General features: G+C 40.9%; 1 protein-coding gene across 4 annotated transcripts in view; it reads left to right on the plus strand.

The window, feature by feature from the left end:
* Positions 1 to 24,263, plus strand: part of FARP1 (FERM, ARH/RhoGEF and pleckstrin domain protein 1) — a 217,848-nt gene that overhangs the window by 22,392 nt on the left and 171,193 nt on the right. For all 4 annotated transcript variants that reach the window (XM_061996128.1, XM_061996132.1, XM_061996142.1 and 1 more), the window contains exon 2: positions 23,438 to 23,633. In XM_061996128.1, coding sequence (XP_061852112.1) covers positions 23,463 to 23,633 — 171 coding nt within the window. In that variant the 5' untranslated portion in view covers positions 23,438 to 23,462. The remainder of the gene's footprint in view (positions 1 to 23,437; positions 23,634 to 24,263) is intronic.

The raw sequence follows: 24,263 nt of genomic DNA on the forward strand, positions 1-24,263 counted from the left end.
ATGCAAATTCTCTTCTCACTGTAAGCTCACTTAGTATTTCCAAATTGCAACCAAACTTTACATACTTTCTTTAAGGTACTTCAAGCATATTCTTAACAGCAGGTAGGAAATACAATAGGATAGCTGCTAGGCACAAGATATAACTGTATTTATAATATGGTAGTAAGGCTGTGCAAGTATGTGTATATCTCACTTTACAAGTGGCTGCACAAATCTGTTAGTGCCTCATAAATCTCATCAAGAGGCCATTTTCTTGACATTTTCTTTGCCTGACAGCCATTTTAGGAGGTTCTTGGGAGGGGAGCTGTGTGAGTGGCAGGGAACATGAAGGCAGAACAAGCTTTAATGCTGTCTGTAGTGCTTTACCTTACTGGTCAGCTTGTGAATCACTGCAGAAGCAGAGTGGCCTCTTTCTTCTTCCTCCTTTATCTTCCTCATCCGCTTCTGCTACTGCCTTTCAGAAACTCTGCAACTTCTCAAATGACTTTGAAATTTACTAGCACAGCACTGGAATTGAGCTCAGCCACCTAAAGTGGGGGACAGGAGCTCTTCTTGTATAACTCAGCTCTAATGAGGTTTTTAGTACCAGGCCATGAAACAGAAGTAGGTGAATCCCGTTGTTTAACATAGGCAAAATTACACCTAACCCAATCTAGAAACACGTAGAACAGCTGTAACAGAATATTTTTAATCAAATGCAGCTCTCCACTAGGAAGCAAATCTTTGTCTCGTGGCATCAGCAAGTGCTGCTTATGGATGTTTCCTCACAGCCTGGGGGCAACCCTCAAGAGGAGAGTGGAAGAGGTAGTGCTTTAGGAGATGGACATCAAAAGATGAGGATTCATAGCTCTGTACATCTTGCTGAAGATTCCTGGGCCTTTAACATGCACTTTAGCCTTGGTGTTTCCATCCAGTGATCTGGTTAAGCCCAGCATCCTACCTCTAATCATGGCCAGCGATAATGCTTAGGGAGAGAAAAGTGTTAGTAAAGACGATGTTCCCTCTCAGCTTTTGGCAGCAGCAGTTCAAAGTCTTTGAGCAAGAAAGTCATGTCTACACCTTTGTTTCATAGTCCTTGACAAACTTTCCTTTATGAATACATTTAATCATGTGTTAATCTGTTTTAAATTTTTGCCTTCATAACATCCTATGACAATGGGTTCTGCAATTAATTGTAGCATGGAAAAAGTATCTCATTTTCCTCTTGTTTTTAAACAAGCTTCCTGATAAACTTTCATTTTATACTTCCTAGTTCATTTGTTCCAAGACATGGTTTCCTATTTGCTTTCTTTAGAATAGCATTCCTGATTTCATGCCTGTCATCTATCCATCTCCCCTTCTAATCTAAAAACATTTGTTTGTTTAGTTTTCCTTAGGTTAAAGCCACTCCAGACCTCCCGTCATAGTCACCCTTCTTTGAACCTTTTCTTGTTCTGCTGTATTCTCCTTTGAACATTGCTCAGAGCGGCAGCCCCAGGCTTCATGGAGGATTTGCAGTGGTGCAGTGATGTTCCCTGTTGCGTTGGGTGTCTTTGACCTGCTGCCTCTCAGTGTTTCCTTTGCTCTCCCAACTGACTCTGAGCTTTGCTCTCTGTGAGCAAATGGTTCCTCACTCTAAGCTGCAGTGGCTCCAGGGTTTCAATTCACTACATTGGCTATTACTTTCTGTTGTGTGGGTATAAATACGTGACAAATCTATCTGCAGCTCTCCCCAGTTAATTCTCCTGATTCTGTAATTGCCAACAGACTTTATCCACTTGCTTCTTGATCCATCTTCCACATAAACAGTGAATATATTGAGTAGCACAAATGTAAAACCAGTGTTGGTGTGAAAACTGACTATTTATTTCTGTGTTGTTTCTTCTCATCTGAACAGTTGTTAATTCACAGAAAGACCTCCCATCTTATCCCATGACATTTCTAATTCTTTAAAAGCTAGTGGTGAGAGACATTGTCAAAGGTTTGTTAGAGGTGCAAGCGCGCTATGTATACATCATACATACTACACTTACCAATCCATATCAATGCAAGTTTGATGTAAAAGAAGCCATGCCACGATGGCATTCCTACATTATGTTTACTTGCATATGTGCTAATCTGTTCTTACAATGTCTATTAATTTTCTCAGTGTATGGGTGAGCCCAGAGCTACCAGCCTGCAGTTCCCTGTAGCCCTTTTTGTTGAAATTGTCAGCACATCCTCAGCTTTTTGTATCTTGTTTGTTAAGTTTGTCTTAGAGGGAAGCAAGTCAGCACAGTTAATAGTTCTGTGGCTGTATGTTGGAATCTCTTTTAAAATTCCTGGGTAAATAACATCTAATTCTGGTAGCTTGCTGTTGGTCCTAACGTTCAATCTAATGATGCTGTGGTTTTGGCAGCCATCTTGCATCTGTATCATCTTCTTGCTCCTGGACACATTTTGCATTTTCCTGAGTTTCAGGAAAGTGGTGGCCAATTCCTCTCCGTTGTCCCTTGGCCCTGCTGAGTAGGTGAGCAGACCTTCCTCCTTTTGCCTTGCTGCCCTGAATGCTTCCTATGTGTAAGAAGAAGGCTGCTGGAAGGCAGGAATATGCACCCATGGGTGAGCACCTCTTTTTGCCTGTGTCCTAGTTTGTTGGCTTAAGCAGGTGCAGAAGCCAAGGCAATAAACATGTATCTATCCATACATATATATTAAAAATTGTTTTTTATTCCATGAAATATTTTAATGGAAGATGTAGTTGAATGTAATTGTTTCCAGTCCTTACAACCCAGAACAAATCTCCAATTTAGACAGACGAGCTTTTCCAAATTTTTGTATAGATAATGGATTTATTTAGTGTATCAATGTATACTGATTTGGCTTATATTCGTAAGAAGATTTTAGTGCAACTCTTCAAATGTACAAGACATTCATAGAATTTAGGATCGAACAAAAGGGGAGATGTTTATTGTTCGAAAGAGTTTTGCTTTTCAGGCAATTAAAAATGCAATGTTTCATATTCCTTGATCTGTGATAACAAAAATCCTTAACTGTGTGCTAGGTCTCATTTTTTATGTGGATCATCAGACTTACACTTTCATGTCTCTAATGGCTTTTTGGCTGTTTTTCTGGTTTTTACTCTGCTCCTCATTGTTCTCAGAATACCTGAGGAGAGACAGCAGTGCTGTTTTCTTCTTGTCTTACCTGCCTGATTTCTCCCTTTCTTCTGTCTTTATGTATGCGGATGGTTTTTATTCTGCTTCAATTTGAATGTGTGTCCCATGGCTTCCTTAATTGCTTTTTGCTCAGACTGTGCAGGATCCTGGCTTGTGTGTGTGAGGTTTGCGCAACGATTTTTATCTAGTTTCTGCCTTTTTCAATGGCTTCTGAATCAACTTCCCTCCCTTGAATCAATGGAGGTAATGTGGCATGGTGTTGCTTAGCAATGCAGGGAAGCTGATACTGCCTGGGTGATACAGTGTGCTGTAACTGCACTGTGCAAAAGGAACTACCTGTCCTCTGTGGTCTGTGCAGAGATGAAATCTTGCATTTACTAATGTTTTCAGCATTCTTGCCTTTATGTGTCTGGAGGGTTTTTTTTTTTTCCCCCTTTAATGTTGCTGAGTAACAGTTTTATAGACTTACAGATCTGCCCCACCTTCTTCCTGATACATGAAAGTATAAACAAACTTTGTAGCATGTAGAATCAAAATATGATTGGGATGTCAATCTCTAAAGAGCCGGGTATCTAATTAACTGTCTTGAGATAAGTATGTTTTCTGACTTCCTCACCCACACACAAAGCAAAGCTGTCGTGAAGGCAGAGCTGAGCTTTGTAAGATGTTTCAGTCCTCCAAAGCAGCATAGACTGGCAGCCAATCTGTTGTGCAGGGCAGAGGATTAAAAACCAGGATGAATTTGATACCTCCAACCGTGTGAGAATATAGAATGAGTTGTTTCAGCAGTAGGTGTAAAGGTGTTAATAGAAGTGATTCAGTCTGAAATATTTCATTTAAATTGTTGACGCTTCCATTGAAATCTCTGAATTTTCAGCTGTGGATAGATTTTTGCCTCATTTAAATAGCAATTTTTTTCTTCTCACTTCCTTGTTTTGTTTTTTTCTTCTGAATCCAAAGGAGTATACGTTAAAAAAAAATTAAAAATCTACTGGTTTCCCTCTCCTGTTACCTTCTTTTTAATGAGAAGGACTGTTTAGTCTGGAGAAGAGGAGACTGAGAGGAGATCTTATTAACCTTTATAAATATCTAGAGGATAGGTGTCAGGAGGTTGGGACATCCCTTTTTTCTATAGTAGCCAGCAACAGAACAAGGGGTAATGGGATGAAGCTGGAACACAAAAAGTTCTACTTAAACATAAGAAAAAGCTATTTCACTGTTCAGGTGAGGGAGCTCTGGCACAGGCTGCCCAGAGGGGTTGTGGAGAGTCCTTCGTTGGAGGTCTTCAAGACCCACCTGATGTGTTCCTATGTGACCTGATCTAGGTGACCCTGCTTCTGCAGGGGGGTTGGACTACATGAACTCTAAAGGTCCCTTCCAACCCTACCATTCTATGATTCTATGACTAGAAAAATTACTTACAGGAGAATCAAATATCTTTAAGCCACAGTTGTACCAAGTGGTTGCTCTCATTCTTCCCACAGTATCAAAAAGTTTGGGATAACCCTGTATCTAAGTCATAGGGCAGGATAAAAGTGGAGGTGGTATTTTCCCCCTTTAAACCAATCAGAATACAAACCCAAGTTTTTGCTTAAAATCCTGGGAGGAGACTGAGGGATTGCTCCCCTTCAGCCTGGAAAGAGTTGTGGACCTTGACATCTTTTCTTTCTTTGATGGCAATTGCATTGGGTATAGCTGTAGAGCAGCTATAAAAGCTTGATCAGACATTTTTTGTTGTGTTTGTTTCATGCAGTAATGTTTGCACTTCAGTAAGTGCAAGACCACCATTCTTTTTCATAAACTCTCCCTTGGTGTAGGAAGGCTTGCAAACTCCCTGCAAACTTTGTGTACAGTTAGCCAAAGCATCTGAGTAAGCGATCACAGCCTTCAGGTGCCTGGTACCTGCTATTTCAGTGCTTTCAGGTTACCTGTTCCTTTGAGCCTGGACCATCTTAGAGAAGCAACCTGGCAAATAACTCTGCTGATGGAGCAGAGGAAAGATGGTGATGTGATGGGGACATGGACCTCCATGGACAGACAGATCATGGATGCTCAGCCTGAAGAACAAACCTGACCACTTCAGAATGCAACTGTTAATGTCAAAATATGCCCAGAAACAGATAGTAGTGGTGGTGGAGAAATGCAATTTGGAGGCTGATCCCACTTCAGTGCTGTTTGTTCATTACAGCTGTAAAGGTATGAGATTGTTGAGCAGTTGGTCTATCTGATCAACTGCTCCTGCCTTTCTTCATTAGTAACTTTCATAACTAACATGCATTTCCAGTAGCCTGCTAGGTGATTAATCTCTGGTTTAGAGCATTTAAAATGTAGTACGCACTCATTTATCCTTGTCTATAAGGAAACAAAACATAGAGCTGGTGAGGGGATTTATAGCAGGTTCATTGCCATGGTTTCAGACAGCCTATGTTGCCTAAAAATAGATACAGGAAAGAATATTCTCTTCCCTTCTCTCCCTTCCCCTACTCTCTAACTAATTGGACTTTCCTTTTTTTTTTTTTTTCTATTGTTTTTGTTGTTACAGTTTTACTGACTGACAGGTCAAGGAATTTTGTTTGATATTTTGTTTGAAAGAGGGAAGTTCCTCAGAGAATCTAATACATTTGCAGAGCAGCTTCCCTGGTTGTATGCAGAAACTGTCACCTTCTGCTCCTCTCTCTTAAACTTGAATAGTGCTGCTCTTGAATACAGGCCCTGTATATACACCTGAATAGGCTGTAGCTTATTACAAACCAGGCTGTCTAAGGGACCATTCTGGGGATACCTTTGAAAATGATAACCTTGGCCTGTGCTGCTACCTGAGCAGACATCTCTTCCAGAGTCAGGCTGGCTCTTTTACTCTGTGTTCTGCAAGGCCACAACTAGGATGTTGCAAACAGGTTAAGGATCATGGTTGTAACTAGCAGGACAAGTTTTAAACTACTGTGTTATGTTCAACAGCGCTTGGGCTGCAGCAGCAAGGAGCTAGGGGAGGCAAACCAGGTGACCACTGCTTTCCCTTCTTGATATCTTGCTATGACAGCATGACAACTACACTGCCTTGGCTGGCTTGCTTAAAGCTTGCTTGGGCATGGCTTCACTACCTCCTGATTGCAGTGTTGTTTGTCTATGTATGTGAGGAAAATGGAGGTGGAACACTGCTTGGCAGTTTACATGGTCTCTTCTGATATGTATCAGCTAAACTATGTTTAACTTTGGGTTGGGTAGTTGAATTTCCCACCCCCTTGCCTTTAGCAGAGGTGTTGACTGTTTGTGTTAGCAGAAGTCCTGGACGCTTTTAGATCTCTTTCTCCAGACAGGAAGGGCATGGATTGGAATCACACCAATGCCTTGGATTTCCTGCATTGCTTCCTGTTGAATTGATGGGCCAAAAGCTAGAGGGGACATACTGTGTTACAGGGCCTGTATTCAGTGCATGACTCCTGACATTTGCAGCTTGCCTATTTATGTTGGAAAGTAAGCAAAAAACCCCATGGCAGGCTCGTGTCTTTTAGTGACAAGCTTTTGAGCTAAAGGGAAAGCGCTCCATGTTGAACTGCCAAGGGTGAACAATCCTGGGTGGTCTCTTAGCAGGTTGCATGGCAAACAAAGTGTTAGTTCTGCTGATCCATTTTGCACGACAGAGGCTTTGACTGCCCAAAAGAAGCTGTAGTAAGTTTATTGATTTGTGTATGTTGGTACTGGTACCAGGCCTTTACTTTCTTCCTGCTGCTACTTTTGTGGTCAGGGTGCCCTAATCTTTCTCTGTGGGGACTAAATGGAGGAGGGCTAGTGTTAGTGAATGAATTAAGAGTATTGTTATTTCCTTCACTTCTTGACTTATTTACTGGTTGTAGATAATTGCAAATTTTCCCATGTTTCTGAACGGATCAGAGTTATGGCTTTGTTTTCTATATACCATATTGGGCAACATTTGTATGTTTAGGAGGGAGATGGTACAGGATAGATAGGCCTGTGGATAGGGCAGCTTAAGGGAGGACTGCTGTTCAGAAGAGATTAAACCTTATCCAGGAGTGTCTGTGTGTGTAGGGTTAGATGGATCAGACACAGCCTGGCAACTGAATTTTGGATGTTCTTCTGTGAAGTCTTTTTTGTGCTGCATTGCATTCAGTAGCTGCAACGTGCCTACGCTTTCTTGCTCCTCTGTATGATAGTCTGCAGTATTTATGTGCCTCGCTGGCAGCTGGAGAACAGAAGAAAAGCAGCACCCAAGTACAGAAGAGGGAAATGCACTTTCTCAGCCTTCCACAGTGGTAGGGATCTGTCTTGGGCTACCAATGTAGGACAGAGCATATGAGGCAGACACATAGGCAGGTTGGGGTGGCTGTTCTGTTTTTATTATGAAGAACCACTCTGTTCCTTTTGGAGCAGAGGTGAATTTGCAATCGTTTTGAAGGTTACATGTTGGAATTTCCATAAAACACAGGGCTTCCTGTCACAGGGTTAGTAATGCAGTGTTTTCACATTTACTGATTTTTGTTTCAATTTTCCAAACCAAACTGAAGTTGAAGGAGTTCCTAGAGGCCCTCGGGGATGACTACCATCCGTGTTTGGTCATGTGCTCTCTGGGGACAACTGCAGGCTGCTTCATACAGGTCAGCCCAGATTGTAGAGCCAGATCTTGTTAGTGACCCTACCAAGCTACAATCCTGTCTGATGCTAGAGGGGAAAGTTTTCTGTACCTGGCAGATGTTTATATATTCCTTAAGTGGACCATCCTTCTGCTGCAGTGATTTAAACCCCTGGAAATATTCTATGCATGAATTTACATAAATCAACCTGCATAATATTACATCAATGCACAGTAGCTGATCATCTCTCTCCCCTCACATCTGTCCAACACTCATGTTTCAAATGCTGTCATTTTACAACTATTTTAAGTCCCTCCAACCCTTCCAGCCACTTCCTTGCTCCATTTACTGTGCACCAGAGTGCTCCAGGTGAGACTGCTCTTGTCTATGAGGGTGATGAAGCACTGGCACAGGCTGCTCAGGGAGGATGTGGAGTCTCCTTCCTTGGAGGTCTTCAGGACCTACCTGGACCCATTCTGATGTGACCTGATCTAGATGGGCCTGCTTCTGCGGGGGGATTGGACTAGATGATCTGTAAAGGTCCCTTCCAACCCTAGCATTCTATGATAATTCTATGATGATGATTCTATGATGTGTGCTCCTGAAATATGCCCAGAGCCTTGCATGAGTGCTCACCTCCTCTGTTGAAAGATGCAGTGCATATGTGTGTGTGTGTGTGTCTCTGGGAGTGTGTGTATGGAGGAGCTCTCAGGCTGCTGTGTGCATCTACGGATGGAGAGAAGTTGGGGGGGAGGTGAAAGCAACACCAAAAGTATCAAATTATATGCTGTCTGTTTTATCCGATTCATGAGGTGTTATTTGAAGGCAGACGTTTCACGTGTACACCTTTTAAAATTGAAGTATTCATATTGAGAAGATATGAAAATGAAGGAAACCGTTTTTTGGGCTTTTGATCTAGTGCCAGTCATGTTATTTGCATTTTTTAAAGTTCACTCAAGAAGTCAACGCATCTTAATACTTCAAATACCATTAAATACCATTATAGATTAGTTGCTGTTTAAAGAACATGATTAATGTTGCAAAGCAAGAGTACACAGCAAAAGGTCTAATTCTTCCTTTTTGTGATTTATGACACAACCTTTAATTATTTAGTTACTTTTTTTTTTCCCCATCTCACAGTCTCCATCTTATTTGTTGGGTACGGTAGTTGTCCTCCTACAGCAACACACTGTTATATATTACATCATCTGTGAGCAAAATCTCTTTTCTTGCCTTTTGCAGATGTTGGAAGAGGAGGATGGCCGAAAAGATCTGATGGCCTCCTGCTTTTAAGGAGCTGGACTAAATTTTTGACATTCCTTGTGTTCTTGGGAATAACTTAAACACCCATAAAAATGGTTATACTCTTGATAAACTTGAGATTTGTTATCTACTTTTCAGAAAGCCTCATGTTCCTGGATGCAGCCCGTAGTAAAAAGATCTGTAATCATGCATAAAGAAAACTACAGGATGTGAAACATTTTAAGAATGATTTGGCCCTAAGAGTGTCACTTTGAGAATACAGAATCAGTGAGTTTTCTTCGGACTTCAATCTCTTTGACCTAGATGCATAAGTGGATTTAGGCTTCAAACTCCCAGTGGAGACAGTATCTATATATCTTGAGAATGAGGAGTGGGTACGATTCCCCATATAGAAAGAAATGCTAATGTGATGGTTACTACTTTCACAAGGGTATCATGAAGTTAGAGTAAGTACTTTTTGAGAGAGTAAATTTGCCTGCTGTACAGAACCCGCAGATAGTTGTTAATTCTGTCTTAACAGCGGAGTTCATAAGGGTTAATAAGACAAGGGTAGAACAAGATGGGGGGAAAAAAAATCCCAAGTGCTTTCCCTGTAACTGGCTGTGCTCCCCTGTGCAATGAAAAAGGCAGAGTATTCTTTGGTGGATCTGAGGAGAGAAATTGGTGAAGGTTACGGTGTGCAAGAACAGGAAGGGGTAACTCGTGTTTTGTTGGCGTACTTAAACACAGTTCATGATTCTTGAACCCTTCCTGTAAGGTACTCAGTTTTGTCTTATTTAAAGAAAAACTGAAAATATGTTCTTTTGAAAATGAAAGATACCATAGCAGCTGTAAATTTTACACCCTTGATGGAAATTTCTGGCATTGGGGTGAGAAATGAGAGTGGCAAGGGGCAGGACCATTGTGTTCCTCTGTGTGGCTCTCTGCTGTGAGAGAGGGAGGCCTCTTAGTTGTTGCATACAAGCAGGACAGACTATTAACATCAGGTCCCAGCTCCGGAAAGAAACAAAGTGTCAAAGATCACTTTCATTTGTCTTGCCCTTCCTGACAGTCTTTTTGCACTTTTGGGGACCTGTCTCTGGTTTTTGGCTTTTAATCTTTTTATCTTTCACCTGTGGATTTCTCCTCCCTCCCAGACTCCTTGTCTGTCCTGATCCCTCCTTCCTCATCCTGGTCCAGTTTTTTCCTTACGTGTAGTCACCTTTTTATCCTTTTCCTGCCTTGTTTGGTGCACTGCCTCAGGATCATTGGCTTCTTTCCCTTCCTGTTTCTCCCCGCCTTCTGTTTTGGGCCCTTGTCCCAGTCTGCTCCTTCCCCTCCCTCGGGTCTGGCACTCATCCCCTCTATGCCCCAGATGCACGCCTTCCGCTTCCTAGCTGCCCGAGTGCCGGCAGCCCTGCCACAGCCAGCACAGGAAAGATGGGCTCTGTCCTCTCCAGGGCCTGGACTTGCTCCAGAGCCTGGACCTGCTCCAGTTTGGGCAGCCACGGAAATGCAAGGCGGCTTGGGCTCCTCTGTTCCCAAGCCGATGCGTGCTCACCCGCTCTGTGAGGAGACGTTGGGCTCATTGGGAGAATGTGTGAAGTTTGAGAGTGCAAGGAAGAACTCGTGGGAGATGCTAGTTATTTACTTCATAGAGGTCTTTGCCTGCCGTGGGCATTCCGTATAGTGCTATCGGATGTGAGTATAAAAGCTGCTTTCCATGTTTACCATAATCTTAAGTTACTTGAGACTCAGGAGCCAGGAAAGGAATATGAGGAGTAAAGGAATGTTCTCCAAGGGAAGAGCAATTCAATACGCAGTCTCCCTGCTTGCCTGGCTCTCAGCAGTGCACTCTGCCATGCCTGCTTTGTTGGGAGCCTTGTATTTAGTCAGAGGACCTGTCAAAATCTTTGAGGTAGCATTCACTTTGAATGATTTGAAATGTATTATTTACCACGTCCCTGTTTCTGCTTGATCTTTCACTTGACAACTTCTACTTCTTGATGTCTTAATTTTAAGGAAGGATCTAAGTCTTACGCTCCTTCGTCCTGCTTGGATTACAAAGGATTTTGAAGTGTTGCTTCCAGTGATATTTTGAGGAGATTGGTGCTGACCCATGGGCAACTTTGACAGTATATCTGTTTTCTCTCCTTGCAAGTGCTGCAAGGAAGACAACAGAAACAGGGATGTGCCGCTTTCCATTGTTCCTTTTAGAAGTAAAAAGTACAGATTCCACAGATAATGCTTTTTCACACTTCTAAGCAAGTGAGTAATTAGTTTTGAAATGTAACAGAAGCCACAGGGATGTAATCTGTACTGAAACAGGTTTGTTGATAAAGGGACAAATGGGGTGGTTGAATAGAGAAGCGCTTCTCTAGGTACAGGTTTGAAAGCTTTCTCTAATAGTGCTATGCTTTGCAGTAACTTATGCCAATTTTCATTGTGAAGTAGTTTACAGTGGGAAAAACAGTTTATTTTGCAGACACAATAGCAGCTAATAGAGCTTGTTTGGTCCAAAGCTGTCCTGTGTGAAAACCAACTTAGTCTGCCTTTGTGCTATGTATATTTTAGCCAGACATAAAACGAGACCTTACCTGTGGCAGCAGAATACCTGTATCTCTGTCTCATGGTATCTCCAATAGCTGTTCACAGAATAAATGCAGTGTTATCAATTATCTAAAGACAGAAAAGTACTGTATCTTGAAAGATAGAGAGAGCTGTCATCAGACAGGGGTAGACAGTGTCTAGACTGTGCTCTTCAACACAGGTAGAGTTTCTCCTGGGATCTTTTAGTGGTTCAAGTATATGCATAAAGAGAAATTAGATAGAAACTTAAGCCATTTTGGAAGTTTTGCTATAAATTTTAAAAAGCATTTTAGAAGGAAGAATAAAGACATAATTTAAAAACACTATGGGATATTTAACTCTGGATATTATACAGTCATGCTTCATGACCTGTTTTACTACCACCAGGATGCCAGTGAATCTGAACAATGGTACATACATAAAGCAGTTTTCTTTCTTGATGGTACAAGCATTTCTTACTGGGAAACATATCACTATCAAGCGTGGTATTTCTCTGATCAAGCATAATAAGTGCTTCTGTTAAAAGACTTAATTAAAAAAAAAATCATTGTATATTCATTTATAGCAAGCAGCTCTGCAAACTTCTGAAAAGTCTATTTTGGGAACAGATGTTTAAATATTTAAAGCCTGCAAGATTCTTTTCTGGTTTTATCCTGGGTTGTATACTGAGCATACAACCATGACCATAAGTATGTTTTTCCCAGTGAAAGACCGAAGTAATAATTTTGTGGGAGTCTGATCACTAGCTTCGGGCAAAAAAAACCGAAGCTAGTCAAAGCTATCATGGCTTCAGTGTAATATGTTTGGATAGGCATTTTCCCTGGATGCGTAAGGCTGAACACTGATGTTGCTGTCCTCTGCAGTTTCAGGCCACTGGGCTATGAGGGTACCCATTTTGTGCAGTGTAGCATGTGTGGTGGCAAGATCATGAGCTTCTGCACTGTACCTGTGCAACACACCATCACGGCAACAAATTGTAACTGATCTCTGTCAACAGGAGAGAGAAACGGGATCTTGGCATGCTGGCTGCTGCATTTTGGTCTTCTGCTAGGGATCTGCATGCTCAAGGAAGGGAGAAGCTCCACAAAGGGCTACTGAACACCCAAATTAGGCTCTGTTGTTTAACAGCACTCTGGAGTAGCCAGCTTGCATTTAGACTCATAGAATTATAAAATGTTTTAGGTTGGAAGGGACCTTAAAGATCATCTAGATTTAGTCAGTGTGAATACCTCTACTATGCACTCATATTTGGTTCAGAGAAATAGTATTTCTCCCAAGCAGTTTTTATTTCTCAGAACCAGGACTGTATCAGATTTTCCCCCCAACTGCTGAACAGTAGTATTAATGTAGCATGTTATTTATTCTTTTGACATGTTTTTATTTCATGGAAAACGTCTATATGCTGCTTGAGGCGGGGTATGAGTTACTTGGATCCCTTTCAGAATTCTATTAAATCTGGAAGTAAATCAGATTACTTTCCTCTACTATAAGCACATTCGGCTTGGCTTTCATATGAGGTGTTGTATGGGTGAATGAGCCCAGAGCACTCCAGCTGGTGCAACAGCTTTATTTATGCAGAGTGATGGCATGAAAGGTTTTTGGAAAATGCTTTTAATGGCTTCAGGAGTGATTTGTGCTGTTGCTGAGCCACCAAACTGCTTTAAGTTCTTACCAATTTGCTTGTATTTTCCAGTGACAAAGTGTAGGCTCAGGTGATGACCCAGTTGATCAAGAAACTTTGTGCTGGCTGGAAACACAAGAGATGTTTTCTTAAACTCTCCTTGGATGTTTCTAGCATTTACCATGTGGCAATAATGCTGTCACAGTCTTTCTGTCCATAATGTGAGATAGCTTTTTGCTCACATGATGATGCTTTTATATCTCAACTTTGAAGGGCTTTATGTCTTCATAAAATGGTAACATGTACCTTGGCACTTCTACAACACATTTTCTCATCAGTGAAGGATTAGATGGATTACTTCAACATGTATTTCATGCACGCTTTGGTCCTCGTTTTTTTTCCCATTATTTTTTTTAATTGCTTTTTGTCATTTGTATAAACCTGATGAGTTTTACCTTTTCTTAGGTTTTAGTGACAGAATTGGTACAAACATTCTGCAAAATGGAAAGGATGTCAGTGTACCGTTCTATGAAGTCTGATGTCAGTTATATGATACCAGTAGCTTGCACCTTCTTCCTAAGCATCATTTTTTTTTATGCAGACAGTTTTGACAACAGGTTGAAAAACATCTTAGAAAGCAGGTTGTGAGTTGCACAGTAAAGAAGAAACATCTTCCCTCTGCCCAGAGATAAGTCAGAAATTTTGCAGAAAAGATGTGTTTGGTTCAACTGGTAAAGTGCCAGCAAAGTCTTTTCAAAGACAAACACTGTGTTGAACTTCATGTGCAAGTAAGTTATAAACACAGTGGTTAAATGATGATACAATAAATGCAAAGCAAGTGGGCAATATTTAATTAAAACTTGAATGTGTTTAGTAGCAAACAAAGTATTTGTGCAGAAATATCTCCCTCTGGGCTGTTAAGGGATTAATAGCTCCAGGAGCTCCCCATTTTGCTCAGACTGTGCCTTTGGGTTTGAAGGGGGAGTGTCACTAACTGAATAATTGGAGCTAATCATCCCCTTGGCTTAGCAGATGAGACACTAATTTTCCTCCCATGAATAGCCCCAATCACCTGCTTGTACAGAGTTGGTTGATTTAAAACCGGAAGAAAAAACTTTAAAGTTGGCTTTGTTGGTTTGAATAGGATATTGGCATTCACGATTCAAATAAATAATGCTGATCATTGTAGAAGGGTACTATGAAGGGGTAGTGAAGGATAAATAGTGGAAACAAATCCCTAGAGGTTGGGAAATGGTCACGACTAGTCCCAGGAGTAACTTGTATGAAGATGTTTTCAACAGGCTCCTTTGAGAGGGTGAGCGTATGAAGGCTTCATTTATTTAGTTGCTCACTTACACATACACGATGGCTTTGATTTCTTAAGTGAGATGCAGGAAAGAAGAAAGAAGTGTTCCTTACCTACAGCAAGTTTCTAATGCAAGGTTGTCCAAAAAAGATGACATGCAGTTAATAAATATGTTTACTGTCTTGTTTAATATCATTGACTGTCATCAAAAGTAATTTTAATTTTGTGGCTTTAAAAAAAAATTGTAGATAAAACTGGCTTGATTCACACAGCAGTCTGTATTTATGCTTAAGGGATGAGGTTTTTCAGAGGCAATCACAAAAGCACACAGAAATCTATGACCGCACTTGTTGATAGATCTACTGACAGGTGTGTGATTGAGGGAAAAGAATAGCATACATCAGCTTTATGTGGGGTGGGACTTTGCTGACATGTGGCGGAAGATTTGGAATCTGGGGCAGCTGCTAGCACCACAGAATTGCAAACAGCAATGCAATGAAGATAAATGAGCTCCAGTTGGAAGCCGAATGGCCCTAGAGGTAGAAGCAGTAATGAATGCATGTGAGCACTCTGAATGCTGTACAGGTAGGCTTGCAAGAGGTGAGGCCTTTTTTTCATCCTGTACACACATAAGTGTTCATTACTCTGGTTTCAGCCTATGTTATCAGTTTGAGTTTGTATGTTACTGCTTAGATCTCTAAATTTGAGTCTGGTTTCATGTTCACTAGCTAGTTTGGTGTTTACAACTAAGTGTACTGTGTCGCTCTACAAATCTGATTACTTAGTTTGTCCATCCACACAAACATACCATAGAAATTGGGTCAAGGGATAAGACAGCATGATTAGAAGTTTTCAGAGCCTGACCAAGATGGGCAACATTGTGGGCTATCTTGATTTTCATGTTAGGCGATGAATTTTATTCTATTATGGAAACTCTGCCTTAATTAGGGGCATTTCTTATTGCTGCAATTTTTAGGAAGTCTGAAGAATGGAAAATTATCTGGTTCTGAGACTTGGAAAACGTAGAGAGCCATGGTGTTTTCATGGACAAATAGGTTTAAAAGGTTAATTTTCTGTGTCTTTAGGGACACAAAAAAGCAAAAGATAAATCTGTTTAGAGATTAAGCCCAGTTAAGGAGCTCCCCCTCAATCCTAATCTGCACGGACTGTAAAGGGGACTGAACGTGAGCCACTAATGCTGATTTTATTCACCACACCTGGAGGTTCTGTACATCTCACTTTCTTAAGCAGGAATCTTTTACAATGGTAACCTCTTTGGTTTTTAATCCCAGAAGATAATCTAATGGTACAGAAGAATTGGCTTCTTATAATACTTCCTTTTCTATATGAATATTGTGGATATGAGAAGAAAGGGCAAACAAGGTTGTGAATGTGAATCTGTAAACTACCTTCGCTTGCAGCGTTTCCTTTAAAGTCCAAGCAACCAAACTTAATCTGCTGGGTGCAAGCAGAGAAGCAGATATCCAGTATCTGTGCCATATCATATATGATATAGCAGATACCCAGCACTACTGCCCTTCAAGCTTGAGCTATTTTTCTATTAAGAAGTTTTGATGTCACATTGCTTACACAAAAATGCTGGTCTGCTAGCCTAATGAAAAATTACTGTATTTATGTCAGATTTTTAATGTATGTTTTTCTTTGCATACTCTTGAAGTCCTTTAAAAGTTCTGTATGGAAGCATGTATATTGTGTTAGTGATGTCTGTTTGTGGGCTGTGGTAGTTCCTTAAGGAAATTGGACTTTAAAGAGAGGATTTTCCAATAAACCTTCAATGTTCTCCCATGAGAAACTGCCAAAGACTCCTAAGATGATAGTGACTTCAAAGCTTTCCAAAAAAACCCCCAAGCCTTTCTCTGCTGCAGACTTCTTCCTGCAGAGAATGTATTTGTTTTGTATTTGTGAAAAGCAGAGATCTCTCTGAATTCTGTTTTGGTCTTCCTGATTCTCTTGCCTTGTTATTTTAATTTTTTTTTTTTTTTAATACAGGTTCAAGCAACTTGCTCTCTTCTTTCATATTTATGGTCATTCTGGTATATTAATGAAGATGTAGGTTTACTGACATTTTATGTTGCAGGTGTAGAATTTTCCCTTACTGAAGGTGTCTAGGTCTGCTATGTGCTTTTGGCAGGGCTATACATTTTATACCTGCTTTGCTGTTTTCCATAGGAAGAAGAAAATAAGGAAGGTCAGCCTATCATATAAGAAGTCTGCTTGGTTAGTCATGGCCTCTGCAGTGGGGCAGCTTAAGTGCAGATGTGTCATGCTCCTTCTAGTTTGGAGCATTAATGCCTGGTGGAGGAGTAGACTGGCTCTCAGAGGTGGCATTTTTACCCTCATGGTTAGACTTGCCGCGGCTGCTCTCTCTGAGCCCTCCATGTGTGACCTGTCCATATTATCCTATCTTTCCTAATAACTTATTATGATTCCTTAAACTCACTCCAATTTGTCAAGTTTTCCATTTTTGTACAAATATGAAAATGCTTAGAACCGAAGATGAACTCTCAACAGGAGTATTAGAATAGAATTGTTTAGGTTGGAAAAGACATTAAAGATCATAGAGTTCAACTGCTGATCTGGCACTGCCATATCCAGCACTAAACCATATCCCTAAGCACTACATCTTACATACCTTTTAAATACCTCCAGGGATGAGGACTTCACTACTTCCCTGGGCACCCTATTCCAATGCTTAACAGCCCTCTCAGTGAAGACGATCTTCCTAATCATAGAATCATAGAATGGAAGGGGTTGAAAGGGACCTTTAGAGATCATCTAGTCCAACCCCCCTGCAGAAGCAGGGTCACCTAGATCAGATCGCTTAGGAATGTGTCCAGGTGGGTCTTGAAGACCTCCAAGGAAGGAGACTCCACAACCCCTCTGGGCAGCCTGTGCCAGGGCTCCCTCACCTGAACAGTGAAATAGTTTTTTCTTATGTTTAAGTGGAACTTTTTGTGTTCCAGCTTCATCCCATTATCCCTTGTCCTGTTGCTAGCTACTATAGAAAAAAGGGATGTCCCAACCTCCTGACACTCACCCTTTAGATATTTATAAATGTTAATAAGATCACCCCTCAATCTCCTTCTCCAGACTAAATCTCCCCTGGTGCACCTTGAGGCCATTTCCTCTTCTTCTATGGCTTGTTAGTTCTGAGCAGAGACCAACATCTACTTCTCCACAACCACCTTTCAGGTAGTGATAGAGAGCAAGAAGACCTGCCTTTCTCCAGACTAAACAATCCCCGTTCTCTCAGATGCTCCTCTAGAGGCTTGTGCTCTAGACCCTTAAGAAGATCTGGGTTGAATTTGTTCCTTTTCAGTCCTCTGATGTCTTCCAATTTTTCATTGACAGTTTACAAGCCATTGAATCAGCTTGAGTCATTTCATCTGGTTCTATATTGACTACTTTAATCTCTTTCAAATGTTTCATTGCCATATGTTCTGGAAGACAGTGTTGGGCCAGCATCTGAGAGGCTTCGACTGCAGCTTTTCTGCATCTGCTTCGCTCGATGACCTTCCAGGCCAGTCACAACCATCTCCCTGTGCCGGAGGCTTTCCCATCTTTAAAAGGAATAGTGAGAAGTATGCTGCTTTCTCCTTCATGCTGTGGAAATGCATTTAAGCAAAGCAAAAGAAATTAAAAAGGCCTAGATATGTGGTATCATTCTCCCCTGTAACAAGTCTTCAGGCTTTGGTAACCACTTGTATCAAATGTACAAACATCATTGTCTAATCTAGAACAGAAATTAACAGACCAAATTAGCATCTGTTCCAACATGAACTTTGCTTATATTTCTAACAGTGTCTTATTGCTTTTCTTTTCCTCTGTATTTTGTAACTTTTGTAGCCTTGTATTCGCGCCCACCCTCCTGCCAAAAAGTGCTGTTTATACTCATAGCTCCCTTTAGACTAAGTCAGCTTGACTACTTTTTCATTCTGACAAAAATACCTGGACATTTTAATTGTGTTGAACCTTTCCAATGTTCTATAATGTGCCTGTTTTGAACAGGGAGAACTAAACCAGCTTTATGCGGAACCACATCACAACCCTTGCCCAGCTTTTTCGTAAGTCTATATAGAACTTTAACATTTCAATGTAAGCATTTAGTAGCTGTGTAAAAGGATTGTTAACATGTGATTAAGACAAAACCACTTTTACGGTCTGTCTAATGGCAGTTGTAGCTTTTTGTGCCTTCCAGGTGTTTACACAGATTTGGGTGAGATGGTGTGAGTCAGTCTAGTGGCCTGCCAGCAGATGGCTGGGCTTAGCTCACCCTGCCCTTAGGTTTGCCAGCCTGCAGAGAGCTGATTTAATTTGCTAACCCAGCAAAGAAGAAAACATGGAATTGTTTTCTTTTGGGTTCAAGAGGTGTGTTGGCTTCATAAATGGTCTGAGGAGGGTGAGTCAGTGTGCAGCATCCAGCAGGACTTGCAGGTAAGGGTGCAGGTTAACTCTGTGCAGTGGTCTCTTTCCATCTTAGCAGATGCTACAGCACTACTGAGAAAGGCACTGACATCCATAGAGTCTACAGCAGAAACAATAGCCATGATTTGGCCCTGGGTCTCACCAGCTGTCAAAAAGAGCAGGCAGAAACTTTTTAATTCTCGGGGTTCAGATGAGCCTGTTTTATTTACCACTCTCTTCATTGCCATACTGGCTGTCTACCTGCATTTATGTGCTGCCTAGAGCTGAATGTTGAAGTCTGGTGGCCACTGCTTTTTGTTCTCCATTAATACTCTCCCCAATTAATTCATCAGTGTCATCTTTCTGCTCATGTCTGTAAAATTCTCCATCCTCTGTCCAAACTCGATAATCTTGTCTTTGTGACAGATGTTAGATATTCTAATTCCCACAGGATGGCTCAATGTTTGCATAATGCTCTTCGGTTGCATTCAGTGACTTTAGTTGCCTGTCTTCTAGATCAAAATTATTTAGAGAAAGGTATGCAGCTTGACTGATGTGCTGTATTATTTTAGAGAGGGCAATTGTAGTAATTTTTAAGGCCCCTTACCTAAAGGCATAATAAAGGTATTATGCTGATGTTATGATAGCACCATAGTGAGTGAGACTAGTGTTGTACAGAAAAAACCTTACATAATGTCTAATGCAGCACACTGATGTTTTAGATATACACACAGATTAAAAAAGGAAAGGTCTGCTTTTAATTTTGTAAAGTAGCAAATGCTGCATGTGATCAGAGCGGCCAATACCACTTAGATCTTTGCTTATAAAGGGAAGTGTGTATATGTAATTGAATGGTTCTCTCTCTATATATATATTACAAGGGTTTCTATGTTGCTGTTAGTAATAATAACCTCTCAGCTATATATATGGAGTGGTTTGGCTTGTACCTTTCCTCCATGATTTTTTTGGCACCTAAATTTGAGTATTTCCCTTGTTTCACTAAGTTTATTGGCCTGTCTGAATGTGTGTGTGTGGGCCACTATATCATCTAGTCAGAAGAACTTTTCTAGAAAAGTTCAAGCTCAGTAATACTTCCTTGCATTGAAGACTGGATCGATTCCTACATTTAGGATTTAATGGGAAGAACAAATTTCTTCCTCATCTACTTTATATGTCTGTACCTAGTAAAAAACTACTGTAGTAACACAGAAATTATAAAGATCCTTTCTTCTGTATTGCTGCCTGTGGTGTATGATGACTACAGAAGAGCTCTTAAAACAGTTTTTGAGTTAATGAGGAGACAGACTGATATCTATCTTTTTGTGTAGTGACACTTCCAGGTAGGGTATATGTTTTACCTTTTAAAAATGTTATTATATATTTCACATGCAGGAAATCAGATTTATTTGTAAGTAGTCCTAGAGACATGTTAAACAGAGTATGATGTCTTTTTTTCTTCTGGAATTCCAGCCTCCCAACTGCAGCTTTTTTGTTGGCACTTCTTGCATCATAAAATTTTTTAATTAACTTTAAAGAATAAAAATCTATTTTTTTTTATTCCTTTTACACTTTCAGAGTGTGATGCCAATTGAGGAAAAATTTACCTCAGTGGCAGTGTTTGCCATGCACTTGCGTAGGTGTGACTAGTACTCCTCCAGCTTTGAGGGGTAGGATAGCACCAATTTATTGCAAAAATTTGTGGGTTTTTTTTTTGTTGTTGTTGTTTGGTTTTTTTGTTCTCCTTCACTTATGCATGTTGGAGCTGATATGTAGATGTATACAGTCCCTAATTTCCACACCCCCCTCCACTCCCTTTCTTCTCAGGTGTCATGGTTTAGGCCTCTCAAGGGACAAAAGACCAGGATTAGATACAAGTGCCAAAGACTTGAGAATTGCTGAAGGGCAGGGAGGGCTTAATTGCCATTTATGATCCCTGACAAAACAGACCAGGCTACTTGGCTTGGAGAAGAAAACAGAAAATAATTTAATCCACCATCAACTAAAGCATAACCATAAACCCACAAAACACAACCAACACAAAACAACACAGAGTGGTACAACGTTGAAGAGTTGAAGAGTACGGCCAGCCCTTTAAGACCACCTTCTCCCCACTCCTCCTGGACTCAGAGCCCTGATCCCAGTATATTTTCCTCCTCTCCCATTAAGGGGCTCAGAGGGGCAAGGAGTGGGGGTTTCAGTCAGTCTATTCTGGATAGCTTCTACCCTTTGTCTCGCCTCAGGGCAGGTGGGCTCTGCACCAGTCCTCCCTATTCCTTCATGGGATCCCTCACACACCCTGCAGCCCTCTACATACTGCTCTGATGTGCATTCATCCCAAATGCTGTAGGTCCTCTCTGCCTCTCATGTGGGTCTGCTCTGCAGCCTACAGGCTCTCCAGCACGGCCTATGCCAATGGCTGCCTCCTCACACAGTCTCTTGCCGATCCGGGTGCACTCACCCGGAGCTGCTGGTGGCTCTCAGGCCTGCCATTGCCCTCCATGGTTTGCAGGGGCACAGCCTGTGTTCTTGCCACAGCTTGCAGAGGGGTCTCTGGTCTAGTGCTCCTCCTTTCTTTCTCCTTCTCTGACTTTGGGATCCGCATGGTTGCATCCATCTTGTACCACTCCTTCACCTCCTCCCAAGCGCTTCAAATTCCCATCCCTAAGTAGTGATGGCAGAGGCACCAGATTGGCCCAGCCGAGCCGGAGGTGGGTCTGAACCCAAGAGCTGGGGGAAAGTCTGAGAACTCTACCAGGTCTGCATTGCAACCGCTTCCCCCTGTTACCAAGCAAAAGCATTTCCTTGCTCTAAACCATGGTGTTGGAGCTGATACATAGAAGTATACAGTCCCTAATTTTTCATTCCCTTTCTTCTCAACTAACCCTTCTTGGGGTCAGACTGCTGTCTTAAAAATTTTTACTCCAAGTTACCTGCTATGTAAAAAAAAAACCCAAAAAGTATATCCTGATGAAGATAGGAGTGTCTTTATTCAGCCTTTATGGAGGGAACAGGCGTCTTATTACCTGGCACTGTTCTTTATGTTGTAGAAGTGGTGATGCAGTCATTAATACACAGGCTGTCTTGTGCTTCCTGTTTTTCCCCATAAGCTTCTCAGTAATTGTAACCTCAGAGTAAAAGCCATGCAAATGACTGGCAATACTCTTCTTGTGCCTCTGTTTAACTGACAAGTTAACATTTCCATTCTTTCTGTGTGCTTAGATGTTTTTCTTTTTAATGGACATTGATCAGCATATAGAAGTCATGCAGAATGAAAATGCAGTTACCAACGAAGATAAATAGACAGTAGCAGTGAGTTTCATCAGAAACCCAGCTAGAATGTCAAAAGACAGGGAGGAAAAAAGTGAAATAAAATTCTAGTATGATGTGTTAACATTTGACAGGTAAAACTAATCGTTCTTGAATTAAAAAAGAAGGTGCCAGTTAATGAAAAATCACATTGAATCACTGTTGTAGCTCTACACCCTTTTTAGGATAGAATAATTACGAGCAGAAATGCGCTGTGTAATGTGATGTGAAAGCTGCATAGAAATAAAATCAGCAAGTCAGTTTCTGAGGTTACTCTCCATGGATATAGCAATGAAGGTGCATTCCTTGGTGTTCCCCTCCCACTTGTAGGGGTCCATGGGAAATCAGACTTCCCATGCTTTTCCCAAACACTAATATTGACCAGCTTTTTCTGGCCTTCCTAGTTAAGATATACTCACAGTCCTTGACCCATCAGTGGGATCAGACTGGACTCCAGGTTCTAAAGCAGCTCTGAGATCCCCAAAGGAAACAAAAATATTTAGGCCATGTATTTGGGGTCTTGTACCCCTTTGACTTTCTTGCTTCACAAACTCTTAAGTAGGTGGCATCTCCAAAGGGCCAGAGAAAAATGGAAGGACTAAAGGAAAAAATGCTGATTTAGCCTGGAGGGAATGGTGGTCAGTAAGCCTAATGACAACCTGATTCATAAGTATGTAGAAATCAGCACAATTCGTTGAAATCTTCTTCCCTGTGAGTGTGCTGGAGCATTGGAATGGACTGCCCAGATGGGTTGTGGAGTCTACTTCTCTGGAGACATTCAAAACCCACCTGGACAAGTTCCTGTGTGACCTATTCTAGGAGTTCGTCACACAGGAACTGGCTGTGGCAGGGGGTTGTACTAGATCATCTTTTGAGATCCCTTCCAGCCCTTAAGATTCTGTGGAATCTGGGTCTTATTGTGCTCCATTTCTTTTATGGTCTTGGTTCCTTTTCGAGGAGAAGAGGAATATTTTGCTATTGTGCAGCACTGTAGCAGCCTTTGTATTTTGAGAAGTATAAACTTTGCCTTGTTTTCTTGTGAGACTTTAAAAAAAATGATCATAATGGTTATAACTTTGTGTTAATGGTGATATGGTGTATTAGCAGTAAATATATATATGTGTATATATGTGTATATATATGTACTGGAATGCTTATGTGGAAAACCTCTTATTTATAAGTGATATAGTCTTCTCTTTTTTTCCCCTTATTCTTTTATCAGATATAAGAAACAAATTTCTCTAAACATGGGTGAAACAGAGCAGAGACCAACAGCAGGATCCCGGTTAGGAGCTCAGGAGAATGCTGGGATCAGTACCTTGGAGCATGGACAGAAGCCACCTATGACACCTCCAGGAAAACTTGTCTCCATCAAGATTCAGATGCTGGATGACACACAAGAAACTTTTGATGTTCCGGTAAGAATGTGGAGATTGGGGTGGCTAAAGGTTATTCAGGCATTTTTTTAAAAATTGTATGTTTTCAAACCTGTTCTCTTTTTATTTCAACTGTGATTCTTTGTCTAACGAATTAATGTTGTGGAGAAAATGGCTGTTACATCATCATTAAATAGATGATGGTGCAATAGAATAACATTAAACAGTGAAGTGTAAATTACAGTTGCTTTTCTGTTTCAACAGCTTCGGAAGAACTGCCAGTCCTTAGTGGCTTTATTTTTCTTCATATATTACACCAGTGGCTTATTTTACTTTGTGAACAGTTGATATATATCCTTGGTGCTATTTTGCTCTTGATCCAGTAAACCATAGTTCTACACAAGGTTTTTGGTTTGTTTGGATTTTTTTTTTTCTTTTCCTCTGGCAGGTCCTTAGGATAGTTACTTGATACTGTTACTTGAAACTTTTTCACTAACTTGTATCACTCTCACCAGTGCAAGGAAAGAATCAAACCAATCTCATCTAAAGTTTCACTATACCCCACTGAAATTAATCTGGATTTGTGTTTTGCAGGGAAACAGTTACTAATGCCTTTTCTGTTTATGTGATCAGAAGAATTAGTTTGATACTGATAGTAACCACTAACAATTT

This window comes from Colius striatus, chromosome 1 (assembly GCF_028858725.1).
Source record: "Colius striatus isolate bColStr4 chromosome 1, bColStr4.1.hap1, whole genome shotgun sequence".
NCBI lineage: Eukaryota > Metazoa > Chordata > Aves > Coliiformes > Coliidae > Colius > Colius striatus.